At 37.8% G+C, this 12090-nt stretch overlaps 2 protein-coding genes and 1 long non-coding RNA gene across 3 annotated transcripts; 2 read left to right on the forward strand and 1 right to left on the reverse strand.

The window, feature by feature from the left end:
* Nucleotides 1–3229: 3229 nt before the first annotated feature.
* Nucleotides 3230–5207, forward strand: LOC145971455 (uncharacterized). Its single transcript, XR_014438884.1, has 4 exons — nucleotides 3230–3264; nucleotides 3598–3667; nucleotides 3956–4005; nucleotides 5123–5207. It is a non-coding gene; the product is annotated as an uncharacterized LOC145971455 (long non-coding RNA).
* A 1459-nt stretch (nucleotides 5208–6666) lies between these two features.
* On the reverse strand, nucleotides 6667–11390 carry LOC145972028 (uncharacterized). Its single transcript, XM_083100193.1, has 3 exons — nucleotides 7097–11390; nucleotides 6912–7033; nucleotides 6667–6829 (listed from the first exon to the last, which is right to left on the reverse strand). The coding sequence occupies exons 1-3, from the start codon at nucleotides 7586–7588 to the stop codon at nucleotides 6793–6795; spliced, it is 651 nt and encodes a 216-aa protein (XP_082956319.1). The 5' UTR covers nucleotides 7589–11390; the 3' UTR covers nucleotides 6667–6792.
* LOC145972027 (uncharacterized) lies at nucleotides 9549–11112 on the forward strand. The gene has a single exon (XM_083100192.1). The coding sequence runs from the start codon at nucleotides 9683–9685 to the stop codon at nucleotides 10379–10381; it is 699 nt and encodes a 232-aa protein (XP_082956318.1). The 5' UTR covers nucleotides 9549–9682; the 3' UTR covers nucleotides 10382–11112.
* Nucleotides 11391–12090: the final 700 nt, after the last annotated feature.

Here is a 12090-nt window from a genome sequence, read left to right on the forward strand (position 1 = left end):
TAATTTTTGTACTAAACACGATTACAATTAGTATCGAAACATAATTTGCTATAAATATTAATAATTAAACATTAAATAACTTGATAAATAACATGAAACTGTATCGCAACGATAAATATTTATCGAATCGTAATCATTCATTATTGCGAATAAAAATTGAAACAGAGGATACATGAAAGGGAACAAGAGAATTAAATATATTATGATCTTTTGATCATCGATGCTTATTATAATATTTCTTTAACAATATTAGAATTAAATATATTTCGACCAATACTTTAAATTTTCTCAATCCTGGTTAGTTAAACAATATACAATTTAATCGAAAATCGATTTAATGCGATAGGAATTCAATATATTAAATAATCACATCGATGTTTGCAATCTTTACGGACAATAATTATTATTTTAATACTTAGAGTCACAAATATATTCCATCCGTGTTACTTTATCATTCTACTTGGCAATCTAAATATAATTGGGGGGGGGGGGATTGTGAGAGAACACGAAGTAAAACAATCAAATTATAGATGCAAATAATTAGCATAACGAAAGACTTCATGATGAATAGTTTAATAAATAATCAATTAATCTTAATCAATAAATTAAAATACTTCTTTAATTTAATATTCCTCGCGCAAATATTTTATATTACAGAAAATATTTCGGCAACGAGAGAATTATCAATAACACCGTGTTCGACCTTGATAAACAGTATAGCGCTATTGTTAATATGTTATGGCTTTATTATCATTCGCACAGTGATCTTGAGTAGTGACGTGAGAGACGTTTCACATATTATCAAATTCTTTCTTTACATAGTCAACCTTGGCGATATAAACAGTACCGCGGTAATGTTCTTGATTTACGATCATTCGCACAGTAACCTTGAGCAATAAAGTAGTGACGTTTCATATATTATCAAATTCTTTCCTTACATAGTCGACCCTGGCGATATAAACAGTACCGCGGTAATGTTCTTGACTTACGATCATTCGCTCAGTGGCTCTTGAGCAGTGAAGTAGTGATGTGAGACGTTCCATATATTATCAAATTCTTTCTCTAAACACAATTGTAAGTGCAACGAGGAACTTTTCGTGAATAAGTGCAAGTGCAACGAGGAATTCAAAGCAGTGCAACGAGGATTCAAGTGCCACGAGGAAAAAGCGAAGAAAGTAAAAGAAAAAAGGAGGTTTTGGAAATGGATGGATCGATAAGATATGATGTAAGTTTAATATAAATTATTTATCACATTCATTATTTACTATATTGTTGCGTTCTCGCGTCCCGCTGGATATATTCGCCGTTCATTAAATTCTTTCGGCGGGAAGTACGTCGACGGAAGAAGATCGTTTCCACGCGCGTTGTCAAGATGTTGTTATAAACAACGACTGTCAGAGAGTCTGAGCCCAGCTGTCAAGTTGTGCGAACGCGCGTCTATCTGTGATCCGTTTTACGATTATTTTGAATTCTTGTATGTTATTCGTGGTTTATTAAAGTTCTTATGTACCTTAAACCGCATTATTATTTACGAGTGCGCGAGCGTCAGTGTGTGCCGATCGATTGATCGCGCGCGTTCGATATATATCGTTCCGCGGACGCAACAATATATAAATTATTTGTCAATAGTATATATATTCAAAATATACATATTTTCGTTTCGTTTTATTTCTTTGATTGTGATTTAATAGTGATTTTAAATTGTAACATATATAATACATTTACTTATAAAAAAATATTCCATTTCATTTTAAAATAATTAAAACATTTATAATATTTTTTATTAATTAATATTTCCAGATACTTCTTATATTTTATATAAAATTTCAAATTAATATATTTATTTAAATATTTCATATATAAAAAATAGAAATTTTTTTATTTATCATATTTTTAAAAGTTTATATCTAAGAAATATAAATTATTTTGTAACGCGATTTATAACATTAAAATATATCTATTTAAAAGTAAAAATTAATTGCACGCAATAATTAGTTTTAAAATTATTTTGAACATTGCTTTATATAATAGACTTTCTTTTATCTTTTATATTTTTGTTTATCGTTTATATTTGCGAATTTTAATTTATGTACTATATTACAAAATAATTTTCAAATTATGTATTATATTATATATAAAATTATATATAATATAACCCTCCCATGGGGTACACCTTGTCGCGGTGGGAGGGCTTAGTACTTGGATGGTGCCTTGAGGTTTATCTTAAATTTTTCTATTTATGATAAATCTTAAGGTGCCTGAATGGGAAGCTAAGTACCCTTTCGCGTCGTCGGTGCCGTCAACGTGCCGCGGACGGCAAGCACTTCGTTACCGCGTTTTCGCGTTGCAGTATTCTCGCGTCGTCGCGTTTTCGCGGAACTTTTGGACTTTTCATATAAAATCCCAATTTCATTTATTGTCACGAGTCTCTATTTCCGATGCCAACTAACTGGGATGTTTCGAGTTTGCACACGTTGCTATGCAACGTACACTCTTGCTTCGTGCTTCGTCAAGTGATTCGGCCCGAATTAGTTAGAACTCGATCGATTGCTCGGAATGGTCGTCAATGGGTCCCTTCTCTTTGCTCGTCTACAGCCACACGCACTGCGTGTGTTAACCCTGTCGAGGAGTCGAGTGGATTCCCCTAGGCACGATTTTCGCTCGGTAAAAGGGGTTGCCTCCCCATTTTCTAAATTGCTGAATATTAGCATTTAAAAAATGTGGGTATCCTCTTCTTTTGCCGTCTACTAGCCTGGTGTAGCATATAGCAACCGCGAGAGGCATAATATGTCCGGGCGGAGCACCTGAAATCGTGCTTAGCGGGTCCAGGTTCGATACGAGATAGGATAATTATGCGCGAAAAAGAGTTGGTGAACTTCATTTTCCTCTATTTCCGTCAATCGTTTCGTCTTCTTTCCGGTTTGGGCTTAGTCCTTGCTCGTTGTATCGTTGCAATCCCGACCGGTTGACTCGAAGTTAATTCTCGTAAGTGAAATGGGATTTTCGCTCGTACCGAAACCGGGAGTGCCGTCTAATGTATAGGTATACATATTAAGTATATACATCGCGCGATCAAATATAAAATTTTTAATCGCATCGAAATAGTGCGGAAATCGTTAAGTATCGCGCGTAAAATAGCGAAAATAGCGATATAAAAATATCGCTCGTGAGTGCGGGAGTGCCGTTAAAAGTATCGCGCGTCAACAACATGAAAGGAGGAGGAGGCCTGGGAGAGGCATCAGGCACCTGTGAAGCAACTCTATGGTAAATAAATTATCGCTTATATATAATTATTTATTAATTGCGTACGCGCGATTTAAATTAAGTAATTAATCGCGTAATTTGATTTTTTATGTACATGACTTAAACAAGAGAAAAAGAGAGAAATTTTTACATAAAATCTGTAATTTAAAAGTTCCTACGTTCGAATAGCTTTTAATAGAATTATTAAATTATTACTTATTAGTAGAATTTTTTTCAAAATTTATAAAATTGTTTATCTGCTTATTATTTATGTGCGTCGGATATAAAATTAAATGCATATAATAATAATTTTTTGACCGTGACTACAATTTGAATCTTCTTTGTATGTTACAGACCAACAAACTATTGTGAGAGGAGGAGGAGGCCTGGGAGAGGCATCTTGCATCGGCGAAGCAACCTGATGGTGAATATTTATTATTTGTATATCAATTGTTATAAATCGTACGCACAATAATTCGTTCTTATAATTTAAAGGAATTAAAGAGAAAATTAGAGAGAAAGATTTTTATAAAAATCATATAAAAATTTCTATTTAAAAAGTAATTTTAAAATTTATAAAATCTTCCCACGTGTTTATATCTGCTTATTATTTTACACACCGGATATGAAATTTCGCACAATAATAATTTTTTTAAATATTGATTGTATTTTGAGCTTTGTTATAAATGAATTTTATATTTGTATGTTACAGACAACGTAGCTTCGATAATGACAACTCCGCTGTGGCACATCAATGCTCCGGTAAGTAATAAAAACTTGTATTTAATTTTAAAGTGACGGATTCATAGAGATTGTAGATAAATCCGTTGCCTTAAAATGGATGAGCTAGAATAGATTAAATTAAATAACTTTTAATAAATTCGTTCGAAATATATTGCATCCATTGCGAAAATATATTGCAGTATTTTAATTATAAAGAAAAAAGATAAAGAAAAGATTATTTTTATATAGATTTTACCTAATTTATTAAAAATAAAGAACATAAAAATTGTATCAATTACATCTAATGCTAATTTATTCGCGCTTATAACGCGCATTTATCTTATTCACTTATCTTACTCTAATTTCTTATTAGCTCATCTATTACAACATTTGTTGTAAATATTGTTTTTAAACTTAATGTAAAGCCAAATGATTAATTAATGAAATAACTTGTAATGTAATAACTTGTAATGATAAATGTAATATGATAAATGTTATACACATTAATTTTATATTTTATTATAAATTATGCATTACTATACAAATTTATTAATTACATATATTATTATAATATTAATCAATTTTTATTGGTAATCTGCACAGAGACTTCTATAGTATAAGAATTTTATATATTATACCAGGCTGCTAACAGCTGAAGCCAGGATAACCATTTACATTTGGGCAGGATATACATATACAGATTAGATTAATATACATATTATGTCGTACTGTCAATTTTTGCCGGCATTTATTAAAATAAATAAAAACTTCTACGAGATAGTAATTAAAATGAACATAAGTAGTTACAAAATATTAAAATATAGTATTTAAATAAATATAAGCAATAACCAGCAATTGTTAAAATAAATATACAATCGATACTCATATAAATTACAATTGCATCTTTCGAGAGCGATAGTTATGTTATGTTAAATTCTGTGATACCCGGTATAAATTCTGTCCAGTTATAAATGGTTGCCTTTGTTTTACATTTTATCATATGAGATATGGCCATGTTAGCAGTCTAATGTAATATAGAGAAATTTGTAATTTGGCTTTATTTCAGTTCAAAAAATTAAATTAGATTTATTTTTAAAAATGCTAAAAAAATGAAAATATTTAAATTATTAATTTAAATTATTAAAATTATTTTCAGGAATACTAAAAGAAATTGCAAAATTATTAATGTTTAAGAAGATTGTAAATTGCGTAAATACATTCTTATGTAAATTACACGAAAAATTATCCAAAGTATACGTATTATGATTATATAATAGTAGTAGTAAGTCTAGGCCGGTTCTAACCCAGGGGCTCCGAGGGGGGGTGAGGGGCGAGGGGGAACCGGCGGGGGGGGGGGGGGGGGTGACGTCACGGGGGGGGGTGATGACGTCACGCGGGGGGGGGTGACGTCACGCGGGATGACGTCGCGCGGGGGGGGGGGTGACGTCACGGGGGGGGGGTGATGACGTCACGCGGGGGGGGGGTGACGTCACGCGGGATGACGTCGCGCGGGGGGGGTGATGACGTCACGCGGGGGGGGGGGGGTGACGTCACGCGGGGGGGGGGGTGACGTCACGCGGGGGATGATGACGTCACGTGCGGGGGATGATGACAACGTCACATGCGGGGGATGATGACGTCACGTGCGGGGGATGATGACGTCACGTGCGGGGGATGATGACGTCACGCGCGGGTAGGGGAGGTCCGCGGCGCGACCGGTGGACGAGGGGGTCCGCGCGGGGAAGGGGGGATCCGCGGCGCGAGCGATGGACGAGGGTGTCCGCGCGGGTAGGGGGGATCCGCGGCGCGACCGGTGGACGAGGGGGTCCGCGCGGGGAAGGGGGGATCCGCGGCGCGAGCGATGGACGAGGGGGTCCGCGCGGGTAGGGGGGATCCGCGGCGCGACCGATGGACGAGGGGGTCCGCGCGGGTAGGGGGATCCGCGGCGCGAGCGATGGACGAGGGGGTCCGCGCGGGTAGGGGGATCCGCGGCGCGAGCGATGGACGAGGGGGTCCGCGCGGGTAGGGGGGATCCGCGGCGCGACCGATGGACGAGGGGGTCCGCGAGGAGAAGGGGGATCCGCGGCGGGCCCGCGATGTGTCCACGTGTGAGAAGGACGGTGCACTGGTTTGAAAAGGATAGCGTAAAGTGTGTGAAGAGGACAGTGCGACAAGGATGGCATCAACGTGTGACAAGGACGACATCAACATACGACAAGGATGACGTCAACGTGGAACAAGGACGACGCATTGTAAGATGCTGCATAGGTGGGAGAAGGACGACGCAAAGGTAAGTGAGTGATAGCGACGAGCTTGTGAATGAGAGAGAACGATAATAGCGCGAAGAGAACGCATACGAAAGAGAACTATAATATCGCGAGAACAACGTATGCGAGAGAGAACGATAATAGCTAAGATAACGCGTGCGAGCGAGAACGAAGATATCGCGAGACTTACAACTAACGCGAGACTTATTGTTAGAACGATAGCGCGTACGAAAGAGAGAGAGAGAGAACGATAAATTCTTACAACTAGCGCAAGAGAGACGCAAAGGATGGGAACGCAAGGAGAGGCGCGTAAATAAATACATTTCTTTTTTTTTTTAAATTAAAATATAAAATTTATTTAAATGTGTGCGTGTATTATACAATTTTGTGTGTGTGTGTGTGTGTGTGTGTGTGTGTGTGTGTGTGTGCTTAATATATAATAATATAATAATATAAAATATAAAATTTAAATATATAATAAAAATATATAATATAAAATAATAAGAATAATATATTTGGGGGAGTGCGCCGGGCTAAGGAGGAGGCCGCTCCTAGAATGCTAAGGGGTCGATGTGTCGGGCTGAGTGGAGCCGCTCCTGGAACAGAAAAAGACATTTGAATAGTTTTTAATAATTTATTTTAGAACTTTTGATATATTATAAATTGAAAGTTACTTACAATACTTTCCATGGCATTTTCCATTCACCGTTATACAATACACACAATTTATATTTTGATGCAGGTTTGGATTCACATATCTGTTTATCCTCTCGTCGACCATTCATATCATCGCGTAAACTCTAAAATCAAACATATTAATTTTATGTTTTAAATTTATTACACATCGACAAAAAATATTTTACCTTCAACGTTTCCAATTTCCGCCGTAGTATATTCTCATGATCATCTTCTTTCAATTTTTCAAAATCTTCTATTAATTCGAGATTTTCACGCAGTTTGTTTCCAATACAATTTACTTTAGAATGATTAGGTTCTATATTGAAACATTTACATCCATGATATTTTGCAAAATCTCGCGCACATATTTCTCGAGCTAGAAGAAATGTCCTCAAAGAATTTGTGCGAGGTTTTTCCAAGCCGAGCTCTTGATGTCTTATAAACTGAACGATTGAAGTTTCTAGATTCTTCTTTGAAAGTTGTTCCCGCTCGTATTGAAGTAATTCTTCATCATCACTAGTCCGAAAACGGAAATCAGGTTTCCCATCGGATGATCCCTCCTCCATTTCTCTCTCCTCTCTCTCTCTCTCCATCTCATCCATTTCTCTCTCTCTTTCCATCCAATAATCATCATCATCCGTATCGTCATCGATGATAATAACATCGTCTTCAGCCATTGCACTAACGTAACACAAGACTAACGAAACACAGAACAACGAAAGAAATAATATTCTAATGTCGCAGACTCCTCTTCATTATATATCTTTTAATATCTTTTGTCTCATTCCAACTAGGACATCACGTCTCATCTACCTCAGCATTTCTCTACATCTTTAGCGGAGCGTGTTGAGAAAAGTATAACTATTCTTATTCGTATGGAAGGAAAGAATTAAAATCATAGATGAAATAAAAATAATTATTTATTGCAAGCATCGTAAAAAATATCATTTACAGCACATGTTAGTAATTCACAATCGATTAATGATTCGCTGTTAAAGACATCACTATCGCGTATCGTTTTTACAGCATCGCATACAGTAGTAATATTGTTACGTTGTAAAACAGTTTCAAATTGTTTAAATTTTTCATTCACGAGATACGTATTCTCGCATAACCAATTATGCATATGATCGATACAATTTTCAAAATTAAATAAATGTAATAATGTTTGTGGTTTCATATACAAAGAATTTTCGCATAATGCGAGTTTTACAATTTTCGATTGATACATTTCAAGCATTAGATCTCCAATCCTTAATGGGAGAGCAGTCGATTGTAGAAATTGTTCAACGTCTGCTTGCTTCTGCATCAACAAATTCCACGTTGAGAAAGGCAACACTATTTGATTGCCTCGATTATCGCCGAGAATCAGTTCCACGTACGACACAGCTCCAACGCTTATTCCAATGTCCAAATACTTGTACGACGTTGGGGTTAAAGCATATCTTCTTCCAAGTATGTGAGTCGCACGACTAGGTTGAATGCTATAAAAATATAAATAATTAGATCAATATTTAAAAAAAATTAATAAATAAAATTTTTAAACGATTGAAACTTACGTGTCGCATTTTTGCTTCTTACACGGTGGAGTTTCACCGTTTCGAATCGGAACGTAAAAATTCATGTCGATTTCTTCAGTGAACCTTTCACACGCGCGATTGATGCAATACTGATCGTATTAGAATTAATATCAATTCAAATAGTATCGCAAATTGCAATGTAGAGGGGATTATTGCTAACACGACATTTTAATTTCCTCTAAAATTTTGTCGCGCCGATGTACGGCTGCGATGACATCATCATCCCCAGAACAAAGATTTAGCTGAATTCGCTAAAATCGAGCGCTGATGTACGGCTGCTCCTGATGCAATCACGTCAGATTTTTCAAATGTACGTGACAAAACGCGAAATTTTCAAGGTTAAGATGCACATCGGAACAAAGATTTAGCTGAATGCGCTAAAATCGAGCGCCGATGTACGGCTACTCCTGATGCAAACACGTCAGATTTTTCAAATGTACGTGACAAAACGCGAAATTATCAAGGTTAAATTACACATCAGAACAAAGATTAACCGTCAAGGTTAAAACGCACATCACCCCTAGACAAAGATTTAGCTGAATGTGCTAAAATCAAGCGCCGATTTACGACTGCTCCCGATGCAACCACGTTAGATTTTTCAAATGTACGTGACAAAACGCGAAATTATCAAGGTTAAATTGCAGACGCTACTCCAGGGAATTTTTAAGATGAAATCATTCTAGAATGTTCGATGATATGCACGAGACAGTATATAAATCATGATCAAGAGGCACACCCCACCAGTATTTTTGTTAAAGTACATCCGGAACTATCATTGGGAAGCGCATTTCGCAAGTCTGATACAATATGGAGGAACAAAGTTTGCGAGAGCAATCCACTTTGGTGAATTCATTGGAAGATTACATTGTGTGGGAGCAACGATGCGACCAATACATCGAGTCGTTGGAAGAGCAAAGTTGCATCAAGCGACCGCGATTATCGATCGGATATCGACAATCGCTAATTGCTCGGATCGCGCGCCTCGAAGGGTTGAAAAATTCGGTACGCGGACGTTTCGTACACACGGGTGCCGGATGTAGCACGCGTCAAAATGGACTTGCGTGGCGCGAGATTGATACGGCGTTCGAGAGTCGTATATTGACTGGTGCAGTGATAAATTATAATCACATCGAACCGCGCCAGTTTCTCGATGATGCCAAAGACATTGTGTTGGAACATGTGAAGGATGTTATGAAAAAACATTATAATGTGAAAGTGAACACTATATTTAACGGTGAATTCGTGGCTGGGGATAAACACGCCAACAAAAGTATCAATACGCGAAACTATGAACTCTTTCGCACATCCGATTTACGCGAGTGGTACGAACGGCGTGTTATCGAACCCACCCTAGCGTCTCTGGAAGAGTTTCAGGAACGCGATAGCGGGTGGGCTTTGTCGCGAATACTAAATTTAACTGTAAATATAAATAAGTATAATCCTATGCGTGCGGGGTGTCACATCAAATTATCGCGGGAGATTATGTTGAAAAGAGCGGTGATTAATGTACAATCAAAGGACAATGCATGTTTCGCGTGGGCAGTGGTCGCCGCACTATACCCCGCCGAAAGAAAGGCGGAACGGGAATCATCGTACCCACATTACACGACAGTGCTGAATCTCCGGGACATTGAGTTTCCAGTGACTGTGAACCAAATAAAAAATTTTGAACTTGCCAATGACATTTCTATAAATGTGTACAGCATCGAAGACAAGAACAGCATTGTCCCGATGCGTCTTACGGAGCAGAAGCAGGACAAGCATATCAACTTGCTGTACATTGAAGACGACAACAGCGTCGGACATTTCACTTGGATTAAGAATTTATCCCGGCTCGTGAGCTCACAATTGAGCAAAAAGGAGCACAAGAAATATATCTGCGACCGGTAAGTTTAATTTATATTATTTGAATAATTATAAGTTATGTAGCAAATTGTATATAAATCTTTAAAAAATTTTTCTTTTACAGATGCTTACATTACTTTGATTCGGACGCCAAGTTGCAGTCGCATACGGTCGACTGTGGAAAGATGAACGATTGCGCTGTCCGATTGCCGAGCGATAAGGACAAGTGGCTCGAGTTCAATAACTTTAATCGGAAGGAGCGGCTTCCATTTGTGGTCTACGCCGACCTGGAATGCGTTTTGGCCAAGATGGATGAAGAGAAAAACGCATATCAACATCACCAAGTATTTAGTATAGCTTACTATGTACATTGTTCGTATGATGAATCTTTATCGGCATATCATTCGCGTCGTAGCGCCGATTGTATAGCTTGGTTCGCCGAAGACCTCAAAAATTTAGCGTTACGTGTAAAAAATATTTTAAAAACAAATGTCCCCATGGTAAATTTGACGTCCGAAGAGTGGGAAAAATTCCATAGCGCCACTCAATGTCATATATGCGAAAAACCGTTCGTGGAAGACGATACACGCGTTCGCGATCATTGCCATCTGACCGGGCGATACAGAGGTCCAGCACACTCAAATTGCAATTTAAATTATAAAGAATCTTTTTGTATTCCCATAGTTTTTCATAATTTATCAGGTTATGATTCACACTTTATTATCGAGGAAATAGCCACATCGTTCGAAGGGAAAATCGAGTTACTTCCGATAACAAAAGAGAAATATATTTCATTCACAAAAGATGTTTGTATGGATGAAGAATCAAAAAATCATGTAAAATTACGTTTCATCGATTCATTCAAATTTCTCGCATCGAGTCTCGACAAATTGGCATCGTTTTTGGATAAAGACAAACTCAAAATTTTAAAATCAGAATATCAAAATTTATCAACAGAAAATTTCAATTTGTTAACGCGGAAAGGTGTATTTCCGTATGAATACATCGACTCGGTAGATAGGTTGCAAGATACGTGTTTACCACCGCGCGAATCATTTTACAGTTCCTTGACCGGTGACACTGTATCCGAGAGCGATTACGCGCACGCCGAGAACATCTGGACGCGATTCTCCATTCGGACGCTAGGCGAATATAGCGATTTATATCTTAAAATTGATGTCTTGTTATTAGCCGACATTTTCGAAAACTTTCGAGATAAATGTATCGAAAGTTACGGACTCGACCCCGCGTATTACTATACTCTCCCCGGATACACGTGGGACGCCATGTTGAAGCATACGAAAATTACGTTCGAGTTGCTTACTGACATCGACATGGTTATGTTCATCGAACGTGGTATACGCGGTGGTCTGAGTCAATGTTCGGGTAGATATGCTCGCGCTAATAACAAGTACATGGAGTCGTACGATCCATCGAAACCAGCATCATACTTGATGTACTTTGATGTAAATAATTTGTACGGATGGGCAATGTGTCAACCGTTACCTTACGCCGATTTTCGATGGGTCGACGACGTGACCAATTTTGACGTATCATCCATCGCGCTAGATTCGCCTACAGGCTATGTCCTCGAAGTGGACCTCGAGTACCCGCAACATCTTCACGATGCACACACTGACCTACCGTTTTGCCCGACACGCGACAAACCACCTGGCAAGCGGGAATTCAAACTGCTTGCAATGCTATACGATAAGAAACGTTACGTGATACACTACTGCAACCTGCAGCAGTGT

This window comes from Camponotus vicinus, unplaced genomic scaffold (assembly GCF_025532165.1).
Source record: "Camponotus vicinus isolate PSW18456_S1 unplaced genomic scaffold, iyCamVici1.0 SCAF_5, whole genome shotgun sequence".
NCBI lineage: Eukaryota > Metazoa > Arthropoda > Insecta > Hymenoptera > Formicidae > Camponotus > Camponotus vicinus.

What these genes read in the sequence shown, in the direction of transcription:
- LOC145972027 (XM_083100192.1), top strand. Translation starts at nt 9,683, where the DNA reads ATGAAAAAACATTATAATGTGAAAGTGAACACTATATTTAACGGTGAA.
- LOC145972028 (XM_083100193.1), bottom strand. Translation starts at nt 7,588, where the DNA reads ATGGCTGAAGACGATGTTATTATCATCGATGACGATACGGATGATGAT. An exon ending in GGAAATTGGAAACGTTGAAG is followed by an intron (nt 7,034 to 7,096) that starts GTAAAATATTTT and finishes GTTTGATTTTAG; the next exon opens with AGTTTACGCGATGATATGAA. An exon ending in AAAATGCCATGGAAAGTATT is followed by an intron (nt 6,830 to 6,911) that starts GTAAGTAACTTT and finishes TTTCTGTTCCAG; the next exon opens with GAGCGGCTCCACTCAGCCCG.